This window comes from Podarcis raffonei, chromosome 3, assembly GCF_027172205.1.
Source record: "Podarcis raffonei isolate rPodRaf1 chromosome 3, rPodRaf1.pri, whole genome shotgun sequence".
Classification (NCBI taxonomy): domain Eukaryota; kingdom Metazoa; phylum Chordata; class Lepidosauria; order Squamata; family Lacertidae; genus Podarcis; species Podarcis raffonei.
Window position 1 is genome coordinate 1,279,266 of NC_070604.1, and position 21,560 is coordinate 1,300,825.

Genomic DNA, 21,560 nt, shown 5'->3' on the forward strand with positions numbered 1-21,560 from the left:
TTGAAAATGTTGCATTGCAATTTTCTTATTGTTCTGCAAGTACATTTTCATAGGTATTATATATTTTCTATGGCAAATGAAGACTATGACTATGTACACACCACCAGCTTAAAACACAGTGAAGTTGGACCTTTCCCCCCTTTGCTGTGCCTCTAATCTCATGTTCTGTTCACGTCAGTGGGTGAAGAGGGAACATAGATGTCCTTTTCAAATCAGTGGCGTAGCGTGGGGGGTGCAGGGGGGGCCGGCTGCACCGGGCGCAACATCTGGGGGTTAGGGGGCGCAAATCCACAGGTTAGGGGGCGCAAATCCACGGGTTAGGGGGCGCAAATTACTTGCCTTGCCCCGGGTGCTGACAACCCACGCTATGCCACTGTTTCAAATTGGATCAAAGGTGGTAGGACACATAAAACCACAGTATTTCTCAAGGAACTACCAGTTAGAAGTGAACTGTGGCTGATGTCATGTGTGCACAGCAACACAAATTACTGGTGGGAGCAACCGGATGCCCAGGAAGTGGGAGTGAGCAAACAGCCCACATGGAGAGACACCCATTACTCTTGCAATTCTGTTTAACAATTTTCAACTCAATAAGAAACACACATCGTCAACAATCTTTCTGCGGGGGTTGACCTTCAGTCATTTGCCCAATGAAGTCTGCTGCTTATGTATGGCTGTTGCTGACCAGAGTGAATATATTTTAATGAATGAAAGCAGAGCAGAGCAGATGTCAACCTTGTCAATGGTAAGCATTTTGCAAGAATGAAGTTTGTGTTTACATTCTTATAACATACACAAACAAAACGATTATTTTTGGGGGGGGATCTTTCACTTGGCATGGAAAAATGCATGCAAATAAAAACACAGCAAAATAGAGCTAAATTAATGTTAAACGTTGTAAAGGAAGCAATTAAGAAAAGAGTTGCTTGGTAGGTTAAAATTACTGTTTACAGAGTTTCTTCGCTGTCCAGTTGAGTTTCATTAATTACTTCAGAATTGTTATCTGCAGATATTGTATACGGCCTATGGGAAGAAATAAAATAATGTCATATGACCTTGATGTCATATTAATCTTGATTAATGTTAAATAATAAATAAGGTGTTCACCCAGACTTTTCCTCCCTCTTTAGATTGCACAACTGAATCCCAAGTAATATCTGAGTACAATCAAGGAAAATGAGTGTGTATTTATCAAATGGCCCACAAAACTGCTATCTTGAGACACCTAAAATCTGAATAAATGTTAAAACAACTAAAATACAGGAGTCTCTCATGTAAATACAGCATTTCCATATGTTAAAACACAGAACTCGAACAGAATTGGGTAAAAAATTAATGCGGAATACAAAACCCTCCTGCCCATAAGATTAACTGACTTTCTACAGCTTTTGTTGTTGTTGTTAAGCACTTTTTCTCCTCCACTGATCCTGATACCAGAAGTATATTCAGCTGGATCTTGGGGTGGAGGAAGGAATATGTTGGAGGGGTGTATGTCTGCATTCCTTAAATGCTAATCCTCACCCTCAATATATGAATTATTGGGCCTTCCATCACTTCCAGTTTGGTCCCCTGGCTCATATTGTTGTCATGTTACATCCCCATGTATTTTCAGAAATGGGTTTCAATCCCTCAAGTCCTACACGTCTTTGGAAAAGTACTGTTTCATGCCACCCCAGTCTCCGAGCAGTGAGAGATTCCAGGGGTCCTTGGAAGGAGGAGCGGTGAAGACTGTAGCGTCTTTATGCTATTTGGGTTATTCCCACATATATACAACCCTTACTGGATCCAGGACCCCGTAATCTAGAAGGGACTCAGGTTTCAAACAGACTGACCCCCCCAAACTCACACCAGTACCCTGACAACAGCATGCAGAAATTGGCCACTTCTGAAAAACATACTGGGATCTCTTTAAGGATGTTTTCTTCTGCAGTGGCTTGAGAGGACATGGCCGGCAACAGGCAGATTTGCAGTCAATGACTTGGTAAATGACAGGGTTGTACATAGCGGCAGACTTTGCAAGTAAGGTTGGGATCACAGAAACTTTGATGGGAACTGAATTTGGCCTTCCAAACGCTGACCAGACGGAGACAACCGCATAGGGGATCCAGGCAATGAGGAATCCTGCACAGATCAACATCGCCACCTGGTGAGAAGATTCATTTCATGAAATGATGAGGATAAAACCCCACTTAGTATAATAGACATATGAATATACTGTACATTGTGAGCTGCATAACAAAAGGCAGATACTGTGAAGCAAGCAGATTTTGGTTTTTTTCACATTGAGAAAAGCAGAACACATTTATTTAAGTTTTGACATTTATATTCAGATCTATTTCCACTTGGTATAACACAGACATTCTTTTAGCAGACATCTATGCTTAAGGTTAAGAATAAGATAAAAAATATATATAACAGAGGCAAAAATTAGAATGGAAGGACTCCACTGAAGGTTAGGGCTAATTCATACAATACTGCAACAGCCTCTGTCTTCTTCCATGATGCTCCAATAATAGGCAGGCGAATCACATGGATGTGGCAGATTGTATGATATTTTCCCATCCACCCATCACCCTCTATGGGGTACGGATGGGAGGGAGACATACCGTTCACCCCATGGATGGTGAATAATCCACCAGTCATGCTTGGAGAAGGCCCTCTGAAATCCATGGACATGGCTAGCCCAAGTCGAGTGACTTCTATTCTGTGTGTGATTTAGGTAAAGGTAAAGGGACCCCTGACCATTAGGTCCAGTCGTGGACGACTCTGGGGTTGCAGTGTTCATCTTGCTTTATTGGCCGAGGGAGCCGGCGTACAGCTTCTGGGTCATGTGGCCAACATGACTAAGCCGCTTCTGGCGAACCAGAGCAGTGTGCGGAAGCACTGTTTACCTTCCTGCCGGAGTGGTACCTATTTATCTACTTGCACTTTGTGCTTTCGAACTGCTAGGTTGGCAGGAGCAGGGATTGAGCAATGGGAGCTCACCCTGTCACAGGGATTCGAACCGCCAACCTTCTGATTGGCAAGTCCTAGGCTCTGTGGTTTAACCCACAGCGCCATCCATGTGATTTAGATGGATACAAAACTGTGATTTGGACATAACAGCGCACAAAAATATGCCTATGCTCTCTGGGTGAGCAGGCAAAAGTTTGATTGAACTTTTATCCTTCAGTCCAAGCAGATGACTTCCAAAAACCGCTGGGAGTCCTGTACCCACCTTAGTTAACTTCATTTCCAGCACATGGGTTTTTTGAATCCTGGTGTCATAATGAGCTACTTCTTTTGTGGATGACTTGACCTTTGCTATTATTTTAATATAGGAAAACATGATCACTGCAGTTGGGAATAAGAGACAGAAGAAAAGGATATTCATAATAAAAGCCTGTCCAGCCACAGAACCTTGAGCTAGCCACCAGTCCAGAGTGCACGAGGTCCCAAATGGTTCTGGAGCATAATTCCCCAAGCCAGCAAATGGTATTGTTGCCCAAAACGTAGCATAGGACCAGATTATTCCCAAGCAGATAAAGGCGTGGCATCTCTTTAGCCAAGTACCTAGAAAAGAATAAATGTATTATTGCTAAGTAAATGCTAAAAACATGCCTATGCAATAAATATACAGTGTTAACTCGGGTTACATATGCTTCAGGTTACATACGCTTCAGGTTACAGATTCTGCTAACCCAGAAATAGTGCTTCAGGTTAAGAAGTTTGCTTCAGGATGAGAACAGAAATCGTGCTCTGGTGATGCAGCAGTAGCAGGAGGCCCCATTAGCTAAAGTGGTGCTTCAGGTTAAGAACAGTTTCAGGTTAAGAACGGACCTCCGGAACGAATTAAGTACTTAACCCGAGGTACCACTGTACATGTACACATGTGAGTAATCCAATTTATCAGACCTTTTAAAAGTCCCTGGGAGAATGTTTAAATTACCAACCATGGAGGTTTGGCATAATCTCGGTGCCCTCCTCATATGGCAGTGACCCCATGAAAACACAGGGCTGTAGCTAGGGGGGGGTGAGGAAGGCCCCCGCTAGGCAGGCGAGGGGTGCGCGCACAAAATTGGCTAAAATATGTCCATAAATACATCTATAAATAAAAATATTGATTAGTGTGTGAGGAACTGAAGTGTGTGAGGAATTGAATGGATGGAGAGGGGGGTTGGAGGAGAGGCAGAACAAAGAGCTAATTTGTCCGTGTCTGGGGGGCGCAATCTGGATGGTTCTGCCAGGGGCGCAAGATCACAACCCCCACACATTAGGCTCCTTCCGCATCTATTGTGGAATTGCTGCTCTTTGCATACTTGCACTTTACAGGGAATCTGCATGACATTATGTTGTTTAGTCGTTTAGTCGTGTCCGACTCTTCGTGACCCCCTGGACCAGAGCAGGCCAGGCACTCCTGTCTTCCACTGCTTCCCGCAGTTTGGTCAAACTCATGCTGGTAGCTTCGAGAACACTGTCCAACCATCTCATCCTCTGTTGTCCCCTTCTCCTTGTGCCCTCCATCTTTCCCAACATCAGTGTCTTTTCCAGGGAGTCTTCTTGTGCTGGTCCTGGGGGGGGGGTTTACCATGCGGCGTGGTCTGAGTCCGGTCCTGGGTCGAGAGTATGGAGGCTGTCCGTCAAGGGCGAAGTGGGGTCCAAGGCCAGGAGCCGGACGTGGTCAGGAACTCTGGAAGAGCAGATCAGGGTGCCAGCAGGAACAGGTTACCAACGATGTTGCTCCCGCAACCTGGGACTGGGCTGACTGGCCTTTATCTCCTCTGAGGCATAGGGCGGTCCCGGCCCACAGGTGACTCGCTTCTTCTGGCCTTAAGGCGAGCACTCCTCCTGCGAGAACTTAGTTCCCTCCGCCTCTCTGCCCTGAGCCTCTGCAGCTCAGGAGAGGCTGGAGGGTTACTGGACCCAGAGGCAATCTCACCTTCCCCTGACAGGGCTGATAGTGGAGCACCTGCAGGCAATGGGTCCCCGATCACCTCCGGAGCCAGAGTGGATTCAGCTGGTGTCTACTCCTGAGGATCTGGCACAGGTGAGGGCCCTTCAGGTTCAAGCCCCAGCCCTGGCTCAGCCAGCCCTGGAGGCGGGGACTCCAGTGCAGGCTGGGGTTCCTCAGGTTCAGCCTCTGAATCCAATTCCCAGGCCATCACACTTCACTTCTCATGAGGTGGCCAAAGTATTGGAGCCTCAGCTTCACAATCTGTCCTTCCAGTGAGCACTCAGGGCTGATTTCCTTCAGAATGGATAGGTTTGCTCTTCTTGCAGTCCATTGGACTCTCAAGAGTCTCCTCCAGCACCATAATTCAAAAGCATCCATTCTTCGGCGATCAGCCTTCTTTATGGTCCAGCTCTCACTTCCATACATGGAATGGGATGGTTTTCGTTGCTGCCTCCTGTATAATGTTGAGAGCCTCCATCCATAGTTCTTCAGGTACTCTGTCCAGCAAATCTAAATCCTTAAACCTGTTCCTCACTTCCACTGTGTATTCATAAGGGATTTGATTTAGATGGTATCTTAGCGGCCCAGTGGTTTTTCCTACTTTCTTCAGTTTAAGCTTGAATTTTGCTATAAGAAGCTGATGATCTGAGCCACAGTCAGCTCCAGGTCTTGTTTTTGCTAACTGTATAGAGCTTCTCCATCTTTGGCTGCAGAGAATATAATCAATCTGATTTCGATGTTGCCCATCTGGTGATGTCCATGTGTAGAGTCGTCTTTTGTGTTGTTGGAAAAGAGTGTTTGTGATGACCAGCTTGTTCTCTTGACAGAACTCTATTAGCCTTTGCCCTGCTTCGTTTTGAACTCCAAGGCCAAACTTGCCAGTTGTTCCTTTTATCTCTTGACTCCCTACTTTAGCATTCCAATCCCCTATAATGAGAAGAACATCCTTCTCTGGTGTCATTTCTATAAGGTGGTGTAAGTCTTCATAGAATTGGTCAATTTCAGTTTCTTCAGCACCAGTAGTTGGTGCATAAACTTGGGTTACTGTGATGTTAAAAGATCTGCCTTGGATTCGTATCGAGATCATTCTATCATTTTTGAGATTGCATCCTAGTACAGCTTTCGCCACTCTTTTGTTGACTATGAGGGCCACTCCATTTCTTTTACAGGATTCTTGCCCACAGTAGTAGATATGAAGGTCGTCCGAACTGAATTCGCCCATTCCCATCCATTTTAGTTCACTGATGCCCAGGATGTCAATATTTAGTCTTGCGATCTCATTTTTGACCACATCCAACTTACCCAGGTTCATGGTTCTTACATTCCAGGTTCCTATGCAATATTTTTCTGCACAGCATTGGACTTTCCTTTCGCTTCCAGGCATATCCGCAACTGAGCGACCTTTTGGCTTTGGCCCAGCCGCTTCATCAGCTCTGAATCTACTTGTACTTGTCCTCCGCTCTTCCTCAGTAGCATGTTGGACGCCTTCCGACCTGAGGGGCTCATCTTCCAGCATCATAACTTTTATATGCCTGTTGCCTTTGTCCATGGAGTTTTCTTGGCAGGGATACTGGAGTGGCTTGCCGGTTCCTACTCCAGGTGGATCACGTTTGGTCAAAACTCTCCACTATGACCTGTCCATCTTGAGTGCCCTGCTTGGCATAGTTCATAGCTTCTCTGAGTTATTCAAAGGGGGCATGACATTATACTGTAAGCTAAATGTGGCCTCTCAGGTTTTGCCCCTTTTGCTTCCTCTTCTTTTCAGAGCTTAGGAAATCTGCCTTCTTAAATTGGAGGGTTAAGGTGAGTCAGGGCACAGCTATCCCATTGCTTTTCCCATCGAGAGGAGCTCAGACATGGGCTCTATAGATTTCCGATCTCTATGATCTGTCTGTCGCCTTCAGGTAACATTGCCTTCACACCCTTTTAAATATTCTTTTAAATCAGTTGCATTGCATCCAAATCAGGATCTGGACCAGCAGTGAGATGAGTAGCAGTGTTTGGCCCTTTCCCCAATGCCAGGATCCTGGCAAAAAATCTCTCTCTCGTGCATGCATGCACTCACGCTTGAACAAACACATACACAGGCTGGAGAAAAGGCTCAGAGTGGAACTGCTCAGAGTTTCCACGTGGGTGGAAATAGATCTGGATTGTGTTATATCTGGGTCTATGATATTGTTGGCCAGATATTTTCTAAAAACTTTTTAAATCTAAGATTTAAGAAATCTTTTCTAGTTTATTATGCCTAACTGTATAGTTTTGGATTTCTCGTCTGCTTTTTAATTTCTACCCATCTTATCCAACTCATAGCAGTCAATCAAAATTCTAATTCTAAAGTAATTATAACACTACAGTTATGTTTAACTAACCATCTGACTATTCAAATGACTTTAGACCTCCTGATGTTTTCTACATCAATTTTATGAGCACAAAGGGATTTTTATTAATTCTTGCCCATTTACAAGGACACAATTCTTGGATGACATTCCTCTGAACAAAAGTTTGCTGCTTAAATTGATGGAAAGAGAAATTTACTCTCTAGTTTCCAAAATAAAGGAGGGACATTAATCCTCCCCACCCCACCCGGTCACTTACCATACGATAAGTAGCAGATTTTGAAATATCTATCCAGGCTGACTGCTGTCATGGTAATAAGACTTCCGATGCCAAAAAAGAAACCTGCCCATCCATACCAGCGGCAGGCGCTCCAACCAAAAATCCATCGATGGGAGAAAAAGGCAATGATGCTGAAAGGCTTTCCCAGCACTGGAAAGGAAAGCGCAGAGTTCAATGATCTTGCACTGCCGCCCTCAAAGCAGCATTTCAAGAAGGAGATGCGCGAAAGTGAACTTTTCAAGCAGCGCAAAACAGCATACTCAAAAACAGAATGACATGGCAGGATTCGCAGAGTATAAACAGCCTTTTTTTTTATCTGCCTTTTTATGCAAATAAATTACTGAGAAGAACAACAACCAAAACCAACAACACTTCATGGATAATTATTCATTCTCAGGTCGAGATTAGTAAGCTAGAATGTTTTGCTGACATTCAGCTATTACGTAATTTCAGAACTCTGACGCTTGAATTCTAAACATTTTAATTTCCAAAACACATTTGACCAAGATGGGGTTCCAGGTGCAAGGTGGTATCTCATATCATTACCAATAAATATTTATTTATCCCTAGCAGGATGCAAGGTGCTGTATAGCGTATGGACAATGGAGAGTTCAGGGGGGAACAGGGGCAATGGAAGACAGCCCAGGCAAGGTCATGGAGACTGAGAGAAGTCTTCGTGAAAGAACTGCGATGCAGAGAGGAGCTGGAGGTGGGAAAGTTGCTTATTTTATTTTAAGATAATTTTATCTTCCCATGATATTCCTAATACTGCTTTGCCGGAACAAATTTGCCTTCAAATATGAACCATGGCAGTTCTAGCTGCTGTTTTTGTTCTGAAAGTGTGAATTATGTGATTTCAATAAGTCACCTGAATATTAATGTAACTTAAGTGATATAAATTATTTCATTATTCTTGTTAAAATAAGGCTACATTTCTTCAGAACTGGATTTTTTAAAAATGAAAAATGTCGCAGAATGATGTCATGAGAACACACACTGTAGCTATCAGAGTGAATATGTACAGTGGGTTCAAGGAAGCACAGCAGATTTTGGTAAGAACATCTAAATTTGCAGGATTCCTCATTTCTGCTGTTTGTGAATTTCTCTCTCACTCACTCTCTCTCTCTCTCCCCTCTCTCTCTCACACACACAATTTTCAGTGTTTCTTAAAAGAATAAATGATTAAATATAAGGCTAAAAAGAAAACAAAGCTGTTTAAGTTTAAGTAATCAATTTAACAATGTTGATCACTTATATGTTACATCAAGTAACCTGTGGAAGTGCTAAACGTTTGGGCCTTTGAATGTCGCTAATGATTTTCTATAATCATTACTCAAGGCAGAAATGATGCCAACCGAAATCTGAATGTGAAAACCATGTGGAGTCCACGCCTGTCCATAGGAACAGGAACTATGGTAATATTTTCATTCTCAGCTCCGCTCAAGTTAAATTACCTGAAATACCCAGGTCGCACACTGCTAGATTGACAGTCATTATTTCTGCAGGCCTCAGCTTCTTTTTCCGTTGTGTAGACATATAAAGGACATATCCATTGCCTAAAGTGGACATAATCCCTGTAATGAAAAAGCAAACAATAATGGTGTCGGTGTACTCAAAAGAAACTTCAAAATATTTCCCCCAGAACTGAAATAATTTCTGCTCCAATTGCATACACAGCAATGAAAACGAACTGTAAGATTCTTGAAATGAACAAGACTAGTATAAAGAGCTGGAGAGCTCAGCCATTGCTGTTCCCTTGACATTCTTTTGCCACAAGATTCACCCCATGGCGCAACGAAATGAAGCTTCTTCACCATCATCACAGTATGGGCTCCAAAGGCCACATCAGATGTCACATCAATCTGCGAATGTCTAAAAATGCAAATGCTATTGTGCAGTTGGAGAGGAGGGGGGTGAATGCCAAAAAGGAAGTCCCCTTGGGGTACCTTGGGATGTGGGGGGGGGGCAATAATTTTCATTGGAATGGCAGGGTGTGAGTTAAATACTAACCCTTTTGCCCCATCCACTGCGGTCCTGAACTGTGCCTCTCCAGGACAGCTCTTTGCACTGGAAAAACAGGGCATGCAAATTGCATCTACACAATTAGCACTGTATCAAGTGTGGACAAAGAGGAGATGTCATCTTTGATGTGTTACTAATTTCAAGTCCCCTGAGGAAGGAGGTGCCCACTTCATTCCAGAAGAAGTTACACTACAGACCTGTGTGAAAATCAGATTTCTGAAAGAGAAAGAGCCTCCTTCACAGAAGAATACTTTCCTAGGTTCTCTGGGTAAAGAGAGCTATTATCAAACCATTTTAGATCTACGATGTAGATATGTTCTTAAAAGCTGTAACTGGCTCATATCTTGAATGTAACCATGGTGAGAAAACAGTATATGTGTATTTACACATAGGCAGGTCACAGTCCTAGGGAAAAACTACTGTTGCCTGCCACCCCAATCTCTGAGCTGTGCAAGATCCCAGGGGGTCCAAGCGTTCACTCAGGGTCCAGGTTTCCTTTGGGACAATGAGACACAGCAGAGACAACGGTGTCTGTATGATATATGGTTTATTTACAAATACTGGTGTTCCCCCACTTCCACGTGGGTTACGTGCTGGGCCCCTGAGTACCTAAGCAAAAATCATGTGAGGAGCACCCTCTGAAAAGCCTCTAAATGCCCATTTTTTGTCCTGCTTCCCAGCTTTCTCTCCCCAATCCAGACCAAAATGTCTGGAGTTGAAGCTCTGAGGGCAGCTGGAGGCTGGAGGGTGCGCTGTTAGGCAGGGAGGCTGAGCAGCCTAAGCAAAGCCCTCATGGACGTCCTCATCAGGTTTCAGCGAGGGTCTCTTTGTGAGCCATAAGGACTCTCAAGCTCTCTCCCGCCATTTCTAGGTTTGACTCTTTTTATTTAGCGCATATACATGGTTGTGTGCTATATGATCACACGTAAGGAGGGGGGCACCTGTATATACAACCTGAGCCTGCGATGGAGGGGTCCCCAGTGTTAACACCCCAAGAAGGTCCTGCTTCTCCCAGAGCCACAGCCTTGGGTCCCAGCAGAATTCAGGCCTGGCTCTGTCTCTGGCTTCCCAGGCTGCCTGCTTTTGCCTCCAGCTTCTAGCTCATCTCCCTCCCCTCTCGACTCTGGCCTTTGGTCTTCCTAACAGACAGTGGAGGGGGGCACCCATTCGCCCTCTGGCACAGAGCCACTCCCTTTCTTTCCTTACCAACCCACACTTGGCAGGAAATTACCATGATGGATCGAGGAATTAGAAAGGGGGCTCAGGCATATAGCCTAACCTCCTCCCCACAACTCATAACACTATTAATAAAATCATGAGACGTAAAGCTTTTTGACCCTACAATGGATTCAATGGTAAAGTGTTCACAGAAGAAAACCTTGACGGAAAATAGATTCACACTAATGGAAAGGCTGCTTAAATGAAAAGCACCCATTTTTGTTTTGTTTTGCAATAGAAATATATGGATTTGGGCTGTTTGTTGTTATCACTCCCCTCCCGTGGCCTCCAGTGTCTCTTCGCTTTCCTGTGATGCCTCCCCCCCCCCCCAGTTCTCTCTTATATCTTTGCCAGAATTTCGAAACTTCTTCAACAGATCTGAAGGTCTTCCTCCTGTCTTTAAATGTAAAGGAAATCCTCTCAGGGAATTCCCATTTGTACCTTACATGATTGCTCTTTAAGGCCTCTGTTAAGGTAAAGGTAAAGGGTAAAGGGACCCCTGACCATTAGGTCCAGTCGTGGCCGACTCTGGGGTTGCGGCGCTCATCTCGCTTTATTGGCCAAGGGAGCCGGCGTACAGCTTCCAGGTCATGTGGCCAGCATGACTAAGCTGCTTCTGGCAAACCAGAGCAGCGCACGGAAATGCCATTTACCTTCCCGCCGGAGTGGTACCTATTTATCTACTTGCACTTTGATGTGCTTTCGAACTGCTAGGTTGGCAGGAGCAGGGACCGAGCAATGGGAGCTCACCCCGTCACGGGGATTCGAACCGCCGACCTTCTGATCAGCAGGTCCTAGGCTCTGTGGTTTAACCCACAGCGCCACCCGCGTCCCAAGGCCTCTGTTATTGTCCTGTAATTCAGTCTCTTTTTAAGAAGTCTTTTTGGTATTTCTTTGTATATTATTATATTTCTCGTCAATCACCAGTTTCCTTTTCTGCAAAATTTTATCTTTCAGCAGTCTTGAATTCAAAAAGACCAGGCAATCTCCTGGTCCTTTGGTTGACTTTGGTTTGTTTTCCTGATCTTATTCTGAATATTTTATCTATATCTTGTAGCAATTCATCTTTTTGTACTCCTAGCCAACTGGTGAGCTCTTTTGATAGTTTAGCTTCTATATCTTCATCTTGAGTTTCTGGGTCACCTCTAAAGCACAGAATGAGTTCTCTTCGATGCATCTCAAGAATTGCAATCTGGTCTAATGTTTCCTCCTGCACTCTCTTTAATTCCGTCGTTTCCATGATTGTATTCTGGACCCTCTTCAGGTCTTTATTCTCGTTATGGAACTTCTTAGTTATTTCTTTTGTGAGTTCCTCATGCTTATTAGTTCTGGATTTTAGATCTTGAACAGTTTTCTCTGTTTCCATGTTCTTGATAGTCAAATCTTTTAGCTGTCCAGATAGATCCATTATTAATTTGGAATTCTGTACTATCTTGCTGCCCATATTATCAAGTTTGTCATTTATTGATTTATTCATTCCTATGATGAGCTCTCTTTGGTCTACATTGGTGTCTAGCTCAGCTGATTGATGTCTTGAGGCTACTGTGGAGGTCATTTGTGTGGTTTGATTTTTCTTATTTGCCATTATGACTGTCTCTCTATGTACACACAAGTATAAACTTTGTCCCAGTCTTAGCTGACTCCTTTTGATTATTATTTACAGTTTTCCAACAAATATAATGAAATAAAATAAAAAGATTAAGAAAATATATAGAATTAAAATTAAAAATGAGCCTCAGTATCTGTACTTCCTTATTTTAGAGAGATCTGGGTGGTACTTGGTCAGTTAACTATCCCCCATTTGGGGTTACTAGATCTTAAATTCCAAATCCTTCCTTTAACAATGATAACTTGAGGAGCAATACATCACACCCCAATTAAATAAAAAGGGACTAATTTGTTTCTGTAATTCTATTTGTACACCTTTATATCCGTTAAATTGCCTAATACAATGTATCAGATTTATCAGTTTATCAAATTATTATTTTTTTAAAAATAATATTTATTAAAGTTTTGAAGGTTACAGAAAGAGTAAAAAACACCATTTTAAATAAAAACAATACAACACATCAATATGGAAGAAAAAAGAATGAGAAAAAGAAAGAAAAAACAGAAAAATAAAATCTATTTAAAAAACCCAAAGAAAAATACAGCGAATCTTCCCATAACTTATCTTTCATTAGCTTATTTCCTTGACCTCCTCACACCTCCCTTTTTTGTATTCTAGTTCGATTATCTGTTTCAGCAAATCCTTTCCATCTTTTCAAATTTTTGTCCTGTAATTTATCTTAATATAATGTAACTTTACTTTCCCTCCTTTCACCAATTAACAGTCAGTTTTTCCCAAATCCTTTATAACATTTCTGCTAAAGCCACATAACATCATTCCAACATCCTTCTAACATTCATTAATTTTACAATGTTTCTGTAAATAGTCTTTAAATTTCTTCCAATCTTCCTCCACCGACTCTTCTCCCTGGTCTCGGATTCTGCCAGTCATTTCCGCCAGTTCCATGTAGTCCATCAACTTCATCTGCCATTCTTCCCGGGTGGGTAGATCTTGTGTCCTCCAGTACTTTGCAATAAGTATTCTTGCTGTGGTTGTGGCATACATAAAGAAAGTTCTATCCTTCTTTGGCACCAATTGGCCGACCATGCCCAGGAGAAAGGTTTCTTCAGAAAGGTATATTTAAATACCTTTTTCATTTCATTATAGATCATCTCCCAGAAAGTCTTAATCCTTGGGCATGTCCACCAAAGGTGAAAGAATGTACCATTTCCAACATTTATTATCGGGCAAATGGTAGATTTTTGCAAGCTTGACTGGTGTCATGTACCACCTGTAGATCATTTTCATTATATTCTCTCTTAAGGCATTGCATGCCATGAACTTCATACCTGTGGTCCATATCAGTTTATCAAATTATATCACTTTACAAACTTTGAGGGACCCATGCAATCAATTGCTTTTTACATTACATTACATTATAGCATCAATGGTGCTGGAGGAGACTCTTGAGAGTCCCATGGACTGCAAGAAGATCAAACCTCTCCATTCTGAAGGAAATCAGCCCTGAGTGCTCACTGGAAGGACAGATCCTGAAGCTGAGGCTCCAAGACTTTGGCCACCTCATGAGAAGAGAAGACTCCCTGGAAAAGACCCTGATGCTGGGAAAGATGGAGGGCACAAGGAGAAGGGGACGACAGAGGACGAGATGGGTGGATAGTGTTCTTGAAGTGTTCTTGAAGCAACGAACATGAGTTTGTTTGTTTTTTAAAGAATATTTATTAAGTTTTCCAATTTTTAGACAAAACAAACAAACAAAACAAACAGAAACATTAAACAAAAGCATTAAATTCATAAACCATACTTTTAAATAACAAATTTCTCAGACCTCCTCATACTTCTCCTTCTTGTATCCCAATTAAGATTATTTGTTCAGCAAATCCTTCATTTCAAGCATTACAGCTTGTAACATTACCTTATTTTACAAACCCTTTTTTCCCCCGTCTATGTTCTTATATTTCATTGCAGCTAGAAACCTCTCAATTTCAATCCAACACCATCTAACTTTCTTAAATTTTACAATATTTCTGTAAATAGTCCTTGAATTTTTTCCAATCTTCTTCAGCCGCCTCTTCTCCCTGGTCACGGATTCTGCTCGTCAATTCTGCCAGTCCCATACAGTCGATCAATTTCATCTGCCATTCTTCCAGAGTGGGTAGATCTTGCGTCTTCCAATACTTTGCGATGAGTATCCTTGCTGCTGTTGTAGCATACATAAAAAAAGTTCTGTCCTTCTTTGGCACCACTTGGCCGACCATGCCCAAGAGAAAGGCCTCTGGTTTCTTCAAGAAGGTATATTTAAATACCTTTTTCAATTCATTATATATCATTTCCCAGAACGCCTTAATCCTGGGACACGTCCACCAAAGGTGAAAGAATGTACCTTCATTTTCCTTACATTTCCAACATTTATTGTCGGGCAAATGATAGATTTTTGCAAGCTTGACTGGGGTCATGTACCACCTGTATATCATTTTCATAATATTCTCTCTTAAGGCATTGCATGCCGTAAATTTAATCCCGGTGGTCCACAACTGTTCCCAGTCAGCAAACATAATATTATGTCCAACGTCTTGTGCCCATTTAATCATTACAGATTTAACCGTCTCATCCTGAGTATTCCATTTCAGCAGCAAGTTATACATTTTTGACAAGGTCTTAGTTTTGGATTCTAGCAATTCTGTTTCCAATTTAGATTTTTCCACCTGGAAACCAACTTTCTTGTCCAAGTTATAAACCTCCCTTATTTGGTAATAATGAAGCCAATCTCGCACTTTATCTTTCAATTTCTCAAAACTCTGCAGTTTCAATCTGTCCCCTTCTAGTTCCAAGATTTCCCAATATTTTGGCCATTTAGCCTCCATGTTAAGTTTTCTCTGAGCCTTAGCCTCCATTGGTGACAACCACCTTGGAGTTTTATTTTCCAGTAGATCTTTATATCTAGTCCAAACATTAAACAGTGCTCTCCTGACAATATGATTTTTAAAAGCTTTGTGTGCTTTCACCTTGTCGTACCACAAATATGCATGCCAACCAAAAACATTGTTAAAACCTTCAAGATCCAAAATGTCTGTGTTTTCAAGAAGCAGCCAATCTTTCAACCAGCAGAATGCTGCTGATTCATAATAAAGTTTCAAGTCTGGCAGGGCAAAACCACCTCTTTCCTTTATATCAGTTAATATCTTAAATTTTATTCTAGGCTTCTTGCCCTGCCAGACAAATTTAGAAATGAGTTTGACCAAGCTGCGGGAGGCAGTGGAAGACAGGAGCGCCTGGTGTGCTCTGGTCCATGGGGTCATGAAGAGTCGGACACAACTAAACGACTAAACAAGAACAAATAGCATCAATATAAATCAACAGGCTCTTTGAATTCATACAGGTTAGTAAATGCTTATAAAATTGATTAATTGAGCAGTCTTGTGGAATTTATTACTTGAACAGTCTTGTGGAATTGAATAGTAGATTCTGTTGTTGGGATGGATGGGATACTCCTATAGTCGTGAGGCAGATGGTATTGGTCTATATATATATATATATATATATATATAAACCAATTTCTATCTTTGGAGGTGCAGTTGCCTCGTCCCTCCCCTAGGTGTCCTTGCCATCTTGCTTGTATCTCTTCCCTCTGGCCTTGTCTTGGCCGTGAATCGAAGTTTCTTCCTGTTACAGGAGGAGGAGGAGGCGATGACTCAGCTTCTGGTCATTGCCATTCTTCTTCACTCTGGGTCGCTGCTGGTCTCCCTTGCTCCCTCTTCCAGCCATGGTCCTCTCCCCTCCCCCCCCCCCGTTTCCCTTCGCTCTCTTGATCCTCCTCTGCCACCAACTCGGCCGAGTCTTCTGCCGCCGCCGCCGCCTCCGCCCCCGGTGGGATCCTTCGCTTTCCTGCTTCGTCCCTCCGCGCCGCGCTTCTTTCTCCCGATGCTTTATTTGTAAGGATCTTTCCTGCCTTTTTTCTGCCTTGAAGTCTGCTATGGGGGTGTTTCCGCCCGGTTTCCCTTCCTCCTCTTGCTACCCTTCCTTTGTCTTTATGCGCAGTGTAAGTCGTAATAAAGAATTTTTCCGTCTCGGCTCTCTAGATTCTGATGAAATGTCTTCAGTCTTATTGTAGTGTAATTGCTGCAAGGTAATTTAAATTGCAGTTTGAACTGACGAGTTATGGCGGATCTCCTGACTCAGCTTTCCGTTTTAAAGTTTGGATACAGCCTGGCGCTTGTCCCCATTGTCTTTATTTTTCGGCGGCCCTCTTTCTCCTTCGCACCGAGGCTAAAAAGCCGATTCCTTTCTCTTCGCTTCGCTTCTTGTGCTCAAGGTTCTGGAAAGTCGGGAAGCCCAATAAAGGGGCACCTGCTTGCTTCTGACATGGCAGCCCCTCAAGCCTTGGAGGGCCGGAGCATAAACTTCTTCTCTCCATAGGAGGGCTTTCCATGGCTGCCTCTTGTGGATCAGGGCTTTCCCATTGGAGCAAAGGCTTGAAACCCTGGCATGTCTTCCTAGAGGGCCGAGGCCACTGGCATCTGCCGGTAGAGCACGAGACTCCTCATCTCAGGGCTGGGGGTTCAGGCCCCACGTTGGGCACAAGATGCCCGCATTGCAGGAGGTTGGACTAGATGACAGACTTTGGCTGGCATGACAAGGTTTCCTCTTCTTCCCCTTCTGTGCAACTCAAAATCTGCTCCAGAGATTTTGGGCAGATGCTCTCGGGCAGATTTGGGAGGTGCAAAGGGGGCTGTAGGGAGAGGAAAAGTACGCAAAGCTTTGCTGCACAAGCAGAGGTGCCTCCCCCCAATGGTGAATTCTACCTGTTATGATTATTTGTAATTTCCCCCAATATGTGTTCTGTTATATTTATTGTTGTTGATTTGACATAATGTGAGTCACCTTGAGGCCAAATTTTAACAGATGAATGGCTTATGAAGCTTCCATTCGCAATACATTTTGGAATCCCCATACATCTAATAACAGGAAAATGGCTATCATGAAGCTGCCAAAGGGGGGATAAAGGGGGGTGGGGTCCCCCCATCGGATTAGGGCGCAATGGAAATCAAAACTAATATTATCCACCAACACTTTATTTTCATGGTTGATATTTGGATATATCTAGTCCCTTTGCAGACATCCAGAGATAGTACTGTATGGTATATTCATGGGAATAATTTGAGAACCTTACCAATTATTAATAAATAAAATCCAGCAACTATGTCAGCTTCTTTTGAGAGTTTTGATTCAAAGGGGTCTTCATGTTGCTCATAGGGAGGAAGAGAGCCATCTTCAGATGAGATATTTTGTTTTGAGTCCATTTCAGTCAAATAGAAATGAGTACCTGAGAAGTAGAAAAATATTAATGACGCATACCTGGCACAATGCTACAAATCTAGAAACCTTTTCATTTATAAAAATGGGAAAATACCAAAACCTTATTGCTATTTGATGGAAGTTTTTAATGTGAAATGGCCACCTCTGATTTTGTGTTTGATTAAAACTGATTAAATGGTGTTGGCTGCACCAACAGGGCACTTCTATGCACACTTACATGGGTGTAAGCATCACTGAATGTGGAGGCTTACTTCTGAGTAGGCATGCTAAGCACTGCCCTGTTAATGGTCTGGTACTTACAAGATGTAACCACATAACAATTTTAACGCAAAATTTATTCTTATAATTATTCGTGTGCTGGGCAGGGGAATGGTCAGCTGGGGCAAACAAGCCTAATAATTAATAATATGGAAGTAAATGCAGTGGTACCTTGGGTTACAGACACTTCAGGTTACAAACTCTGCTAACCCAGAAATAGTACCTCGGGTTAAGAACTTTGCTTCAGGATGAGAACAGAAATTGCACGGCGGCAGCAGGAGGCCCCATTAGCTAAAGTGGTGCTTCAGGTTAAGAACAGTTTCAGGTTAAGAACAGACCTCCAGAACGAATTAAGTTCTTAACCTGAAGTTACCACTGTAGTAGCAATAATACTGAGAGCTGCAGCGGCAGGCAGAAGGATGGCCCTCCCTGCCTGTGTGCTGTGATTCCCACACCTCAAACATCCCTCCCAGGACACCATTGGGCTTCTGGAAAGCCTTCCGTGGGGCTTAAGTGGAACCAGAATGGAGGACTTGTTTGAGGACAGATGGCTGAAGGTTGCGCCTCAGCCCACATTCCTTGAGAGTGCCAAGAGGAAGGAATCCCTGAAACACCATCAAAGATCTTCTTCTTTTTTATTTAGGGTGCAATTCTACAGCTGCCCAAATGTATAAGGAATGCATCCAGGAAATTTTAACATTTTATATTGCTGTAACCTATCCTGGGACCTTACGGTGAAGGGAGGGTAAGAAATTGAATCTATGTACTACTCAGAGTAGACCTATTGAAAATAACAGGTCTTAGTCATGTCTGTTGCAAGACCTGAAGTGGCTTTCCTTCCCATTCACTTCGATGGGAGTGATTTTTATTTTTTTAAGTGAGACACTGAAACAAAATGGGGGGGGGGGAGACCTGCTTGACTTTCCCCCTGGCTGGAAGTGGTGCTTTTCCACCAGGAAATCTTCTCTCTGCTATTTACCAAGGGTTTCCATACAGAGAAATAAAAAAAACTTTCCAGCAGAATTTTGTCTATATGTTCAATCATTTAATAAGTAGGTTCATAGTTCTTCCTCTGAAACAATATTCCAACTTGGGTGGAGGCAGGCAGACCCTTAAAGTTGATGGTAAAACATGAGAAGCACCAGCTCAAAGATATAATCAAATAATTATTAATTATAATAGTGAAGCCATGGATTTTATTATGCAGATGCAATTACCTGGCCATATTAGGAGACTTACATGCAAGAAAGTATTTTAGAACTCTTTATTTTATACTAAGAATGGTTTTGTTGAGTTTTCTTTGAAAACACAGTACACCCTTTTGAGCTGTGTCCTTATTTGCCTGAAGAACTTGAAAGGGCAATGTAGGCAAAAACAAAACACTAAGTCCCAGTCCTGAAAAGCTTTCTGTGGTGGAGGAGAAGACGCAACAAGCAGAACGGAGGGAAAGAAGGGTGTCAGCGGGGGGGGGGGGGTGAGCCAAGGAAGCCTTGGAAAGAACTTCCCCGACACTGCCCTGCATCTAGCTGTCCTGTATTAAAGATATTTAAATATCACATCCCAAGTTGGGCAAGGGAGGAAGCATGGTGAAAAGCTTAGATGTAGTATTTTACAAATATAGCGTGACAGCAGAAGGTAAATGCCTGTACCATCTCTGGAGGTTTAGGGTTTGTTTGTTTTTTACCTTTTCTTATACAGTATCTACCAAACAAATGGCAGATTCTGCTGGTTTCTGTGGGTCAAGCAAGAAAGAATGACAGGATGGACTTATATTTGAATGCAATATGGAAAAAATGTGAGGGAGAAAATAGTGGACTCAATGGGTGGATGGCCAGCCTTGGACTCCCTTTCGCTCAAAACAATTTAGCCCTGCGATTTAAGCAATGATTTTATGAATTCCACCCCACAGGATTTGGGTGGTTTTACAGTCATATTGGAGAACTTTGGAAGAGTTGAGTTGAGGACCACAGTGCTAGATTGCTGTCAGTGTCTAATAGGACACTTCATCAACCTTTCCAGACCTGCCATTCCCATTTAACTCCCATCACCAGATACAGGAATTTTTATATTTTAGTTATGCATATTTGCCTTTTTCATTCTCTCTCTTTCTCCTGTTAAAGTGTAAAAAGACAAAAATAGTGGTTTTGACATGAATAGGATCCACCCCATAATTAGACACAACTGAATGGTCACAACCCTCACACTAAAAGATTATAAACTAAACTAAAGCACCTCCTTCACTTTCTTTATTGTCATATATTATTCAAGTTGCCTCCTGCCTAAATTATTGCCTGAAAAGGAAGAGAAGGGAATACCAGAGTAGCTCTTATTAACTTGAAATGCTGCTGCTGGCATTCCGATTGTACTGTGGATCTTCACCTGGAATTCTTACCTTTTCTGAGAGATCAACAAAATAACATTTTGGTTCATTTAAAATTGAAAGAGGGGCACAAAATAGGACCTTTTTTTGCACCATCATCTTCTTTTGGGAGTATGTGAAGCTTTTCAACAGGTAAAATGGATAACTGGTTTTCAGTTAAAGCCATTTGAAAACCCCTAAAAGTGCAGACGTTATTGTCAGATTAATGCTGCTGTAATCCAAATCTTTTGTACTTTAAATAAATATAGCACATCGGCAAGTAAAAGATTCTAGACATGATAGCTGCAACAATCTGAACCCCCAATTAGTACATTATCTTTATTTTAAATAAGCCAATCAATTTTAATCTCAGTCTCTTGTTTTAAAGGTGCCATGCAAGTTTCTTAAATCTCATTTACTGAAATCACATTTCCTTGAAAACAATGGGAACTAAATTTGATGGGATGATGCCCAAACTTTGTAAATGGGGAACACCGATTCCATTGTGCAAGCCTAAAGGAGCATTAATAAAAGCCCAGGATTCCCCAGCAAGCTTTCTATTTAGACTTGCAGCTCCGAAGATGTGACACACTGTATTGTACAGATTGCAGCTGTACAAAAACCCCTCCTTCAACTATGTATTCTCTTGTGGAGCAAGGCATTACCCAGACAACAAAAGTTATTCTTAAAATGACCTCATATTTCACACACACACACACACACACACACACACACACACACACGTCACGTGCAGAACCCTCAGATATACCCTTGAGCAAAAATGTTCTTAAAAGTTAGAAAAGAATTCGGAAATACCTGTGTCTTGAGTTTTGCACAGTACATCCCTCCAAGCTCTGCTCTTGGTTTCCAGATCAGAAGTAATTCCTTGACTACTGTCTATGCCGAATTGTGCTCTTTTCAGCAGAGATGTGGCAAGTGGTAGTCAAGAAGAGGAAAGGGCTTCCTCGCAGCCTGGCAGGATGTGCTGTCCCCATGGGCTCGCTGCTCCATCCCACCCGCCTTCCCCGCTTCCCGCATGCTGGGGCTTGAGAGCCTGGCGTTTTAGCACCTGCTTGGACCTCTTTCTCCGTCTGGAGCAGCCCCTCCCCTTGGGGACCTGCCCAGTCAGAGCTCTGAGGAGCCAATGAGAGAAGAAGAGGCAGGGAGAGATGCTGGGGATGCTGCTTCAGTCCTGGACTTGGCCTGTGACTGGGGTGAAATTCCACATATAAATACTGGAATTCTCTTTTGCTGCTAGCTGCTGTTCATTT

General features: G+C 42.7%; 1 protein-coding gene across 2 annotated transcripts; it reads right to left on the reverse strand.

The window, feature by feature from the left end:
• Nucleotides 1-812: 812 nt before the first annotated feature.
• OPN5 (opsin 5) lies at nt 813-21,334 on the reverse strand. 2 transcript variants are annotated; one of them, XM_053380301.1, is made up of 7 exons: nt 21,106-21,334; nt 17,527-17,679; nt 9,004-9,123; nt 7,529-7,699; nt 3,218-3,552; nt 1,899-2,143; nt 813-1,023 (listed from the first exon to the last, which is right to left on the reverse strand). In XM_053380301.1, exons 2-7 carry the CDS (start codon nt 17,654-17,656, stop codon nt 948-950), a joined length of 1,077 nt encoding a protein of 358 aa, XP_053236276.1. In that variant the 5' UTR covers nt 17,657-17,679; nt 21,106-21,334; the 3' UTR covers nt 813-947. The 2 variants fall into 2 exon arrangements, with proteins under 2 accessions (XP_053236276.1, XP_053236275.1); XM_053380300.1 differs by lacking the exon at nt 813-1,023 and having other exon boundaries at nt 1,748-2,143.
• Between the last annotated feature and the right edge of the window lie 226 nt (nt 21,335-21,560).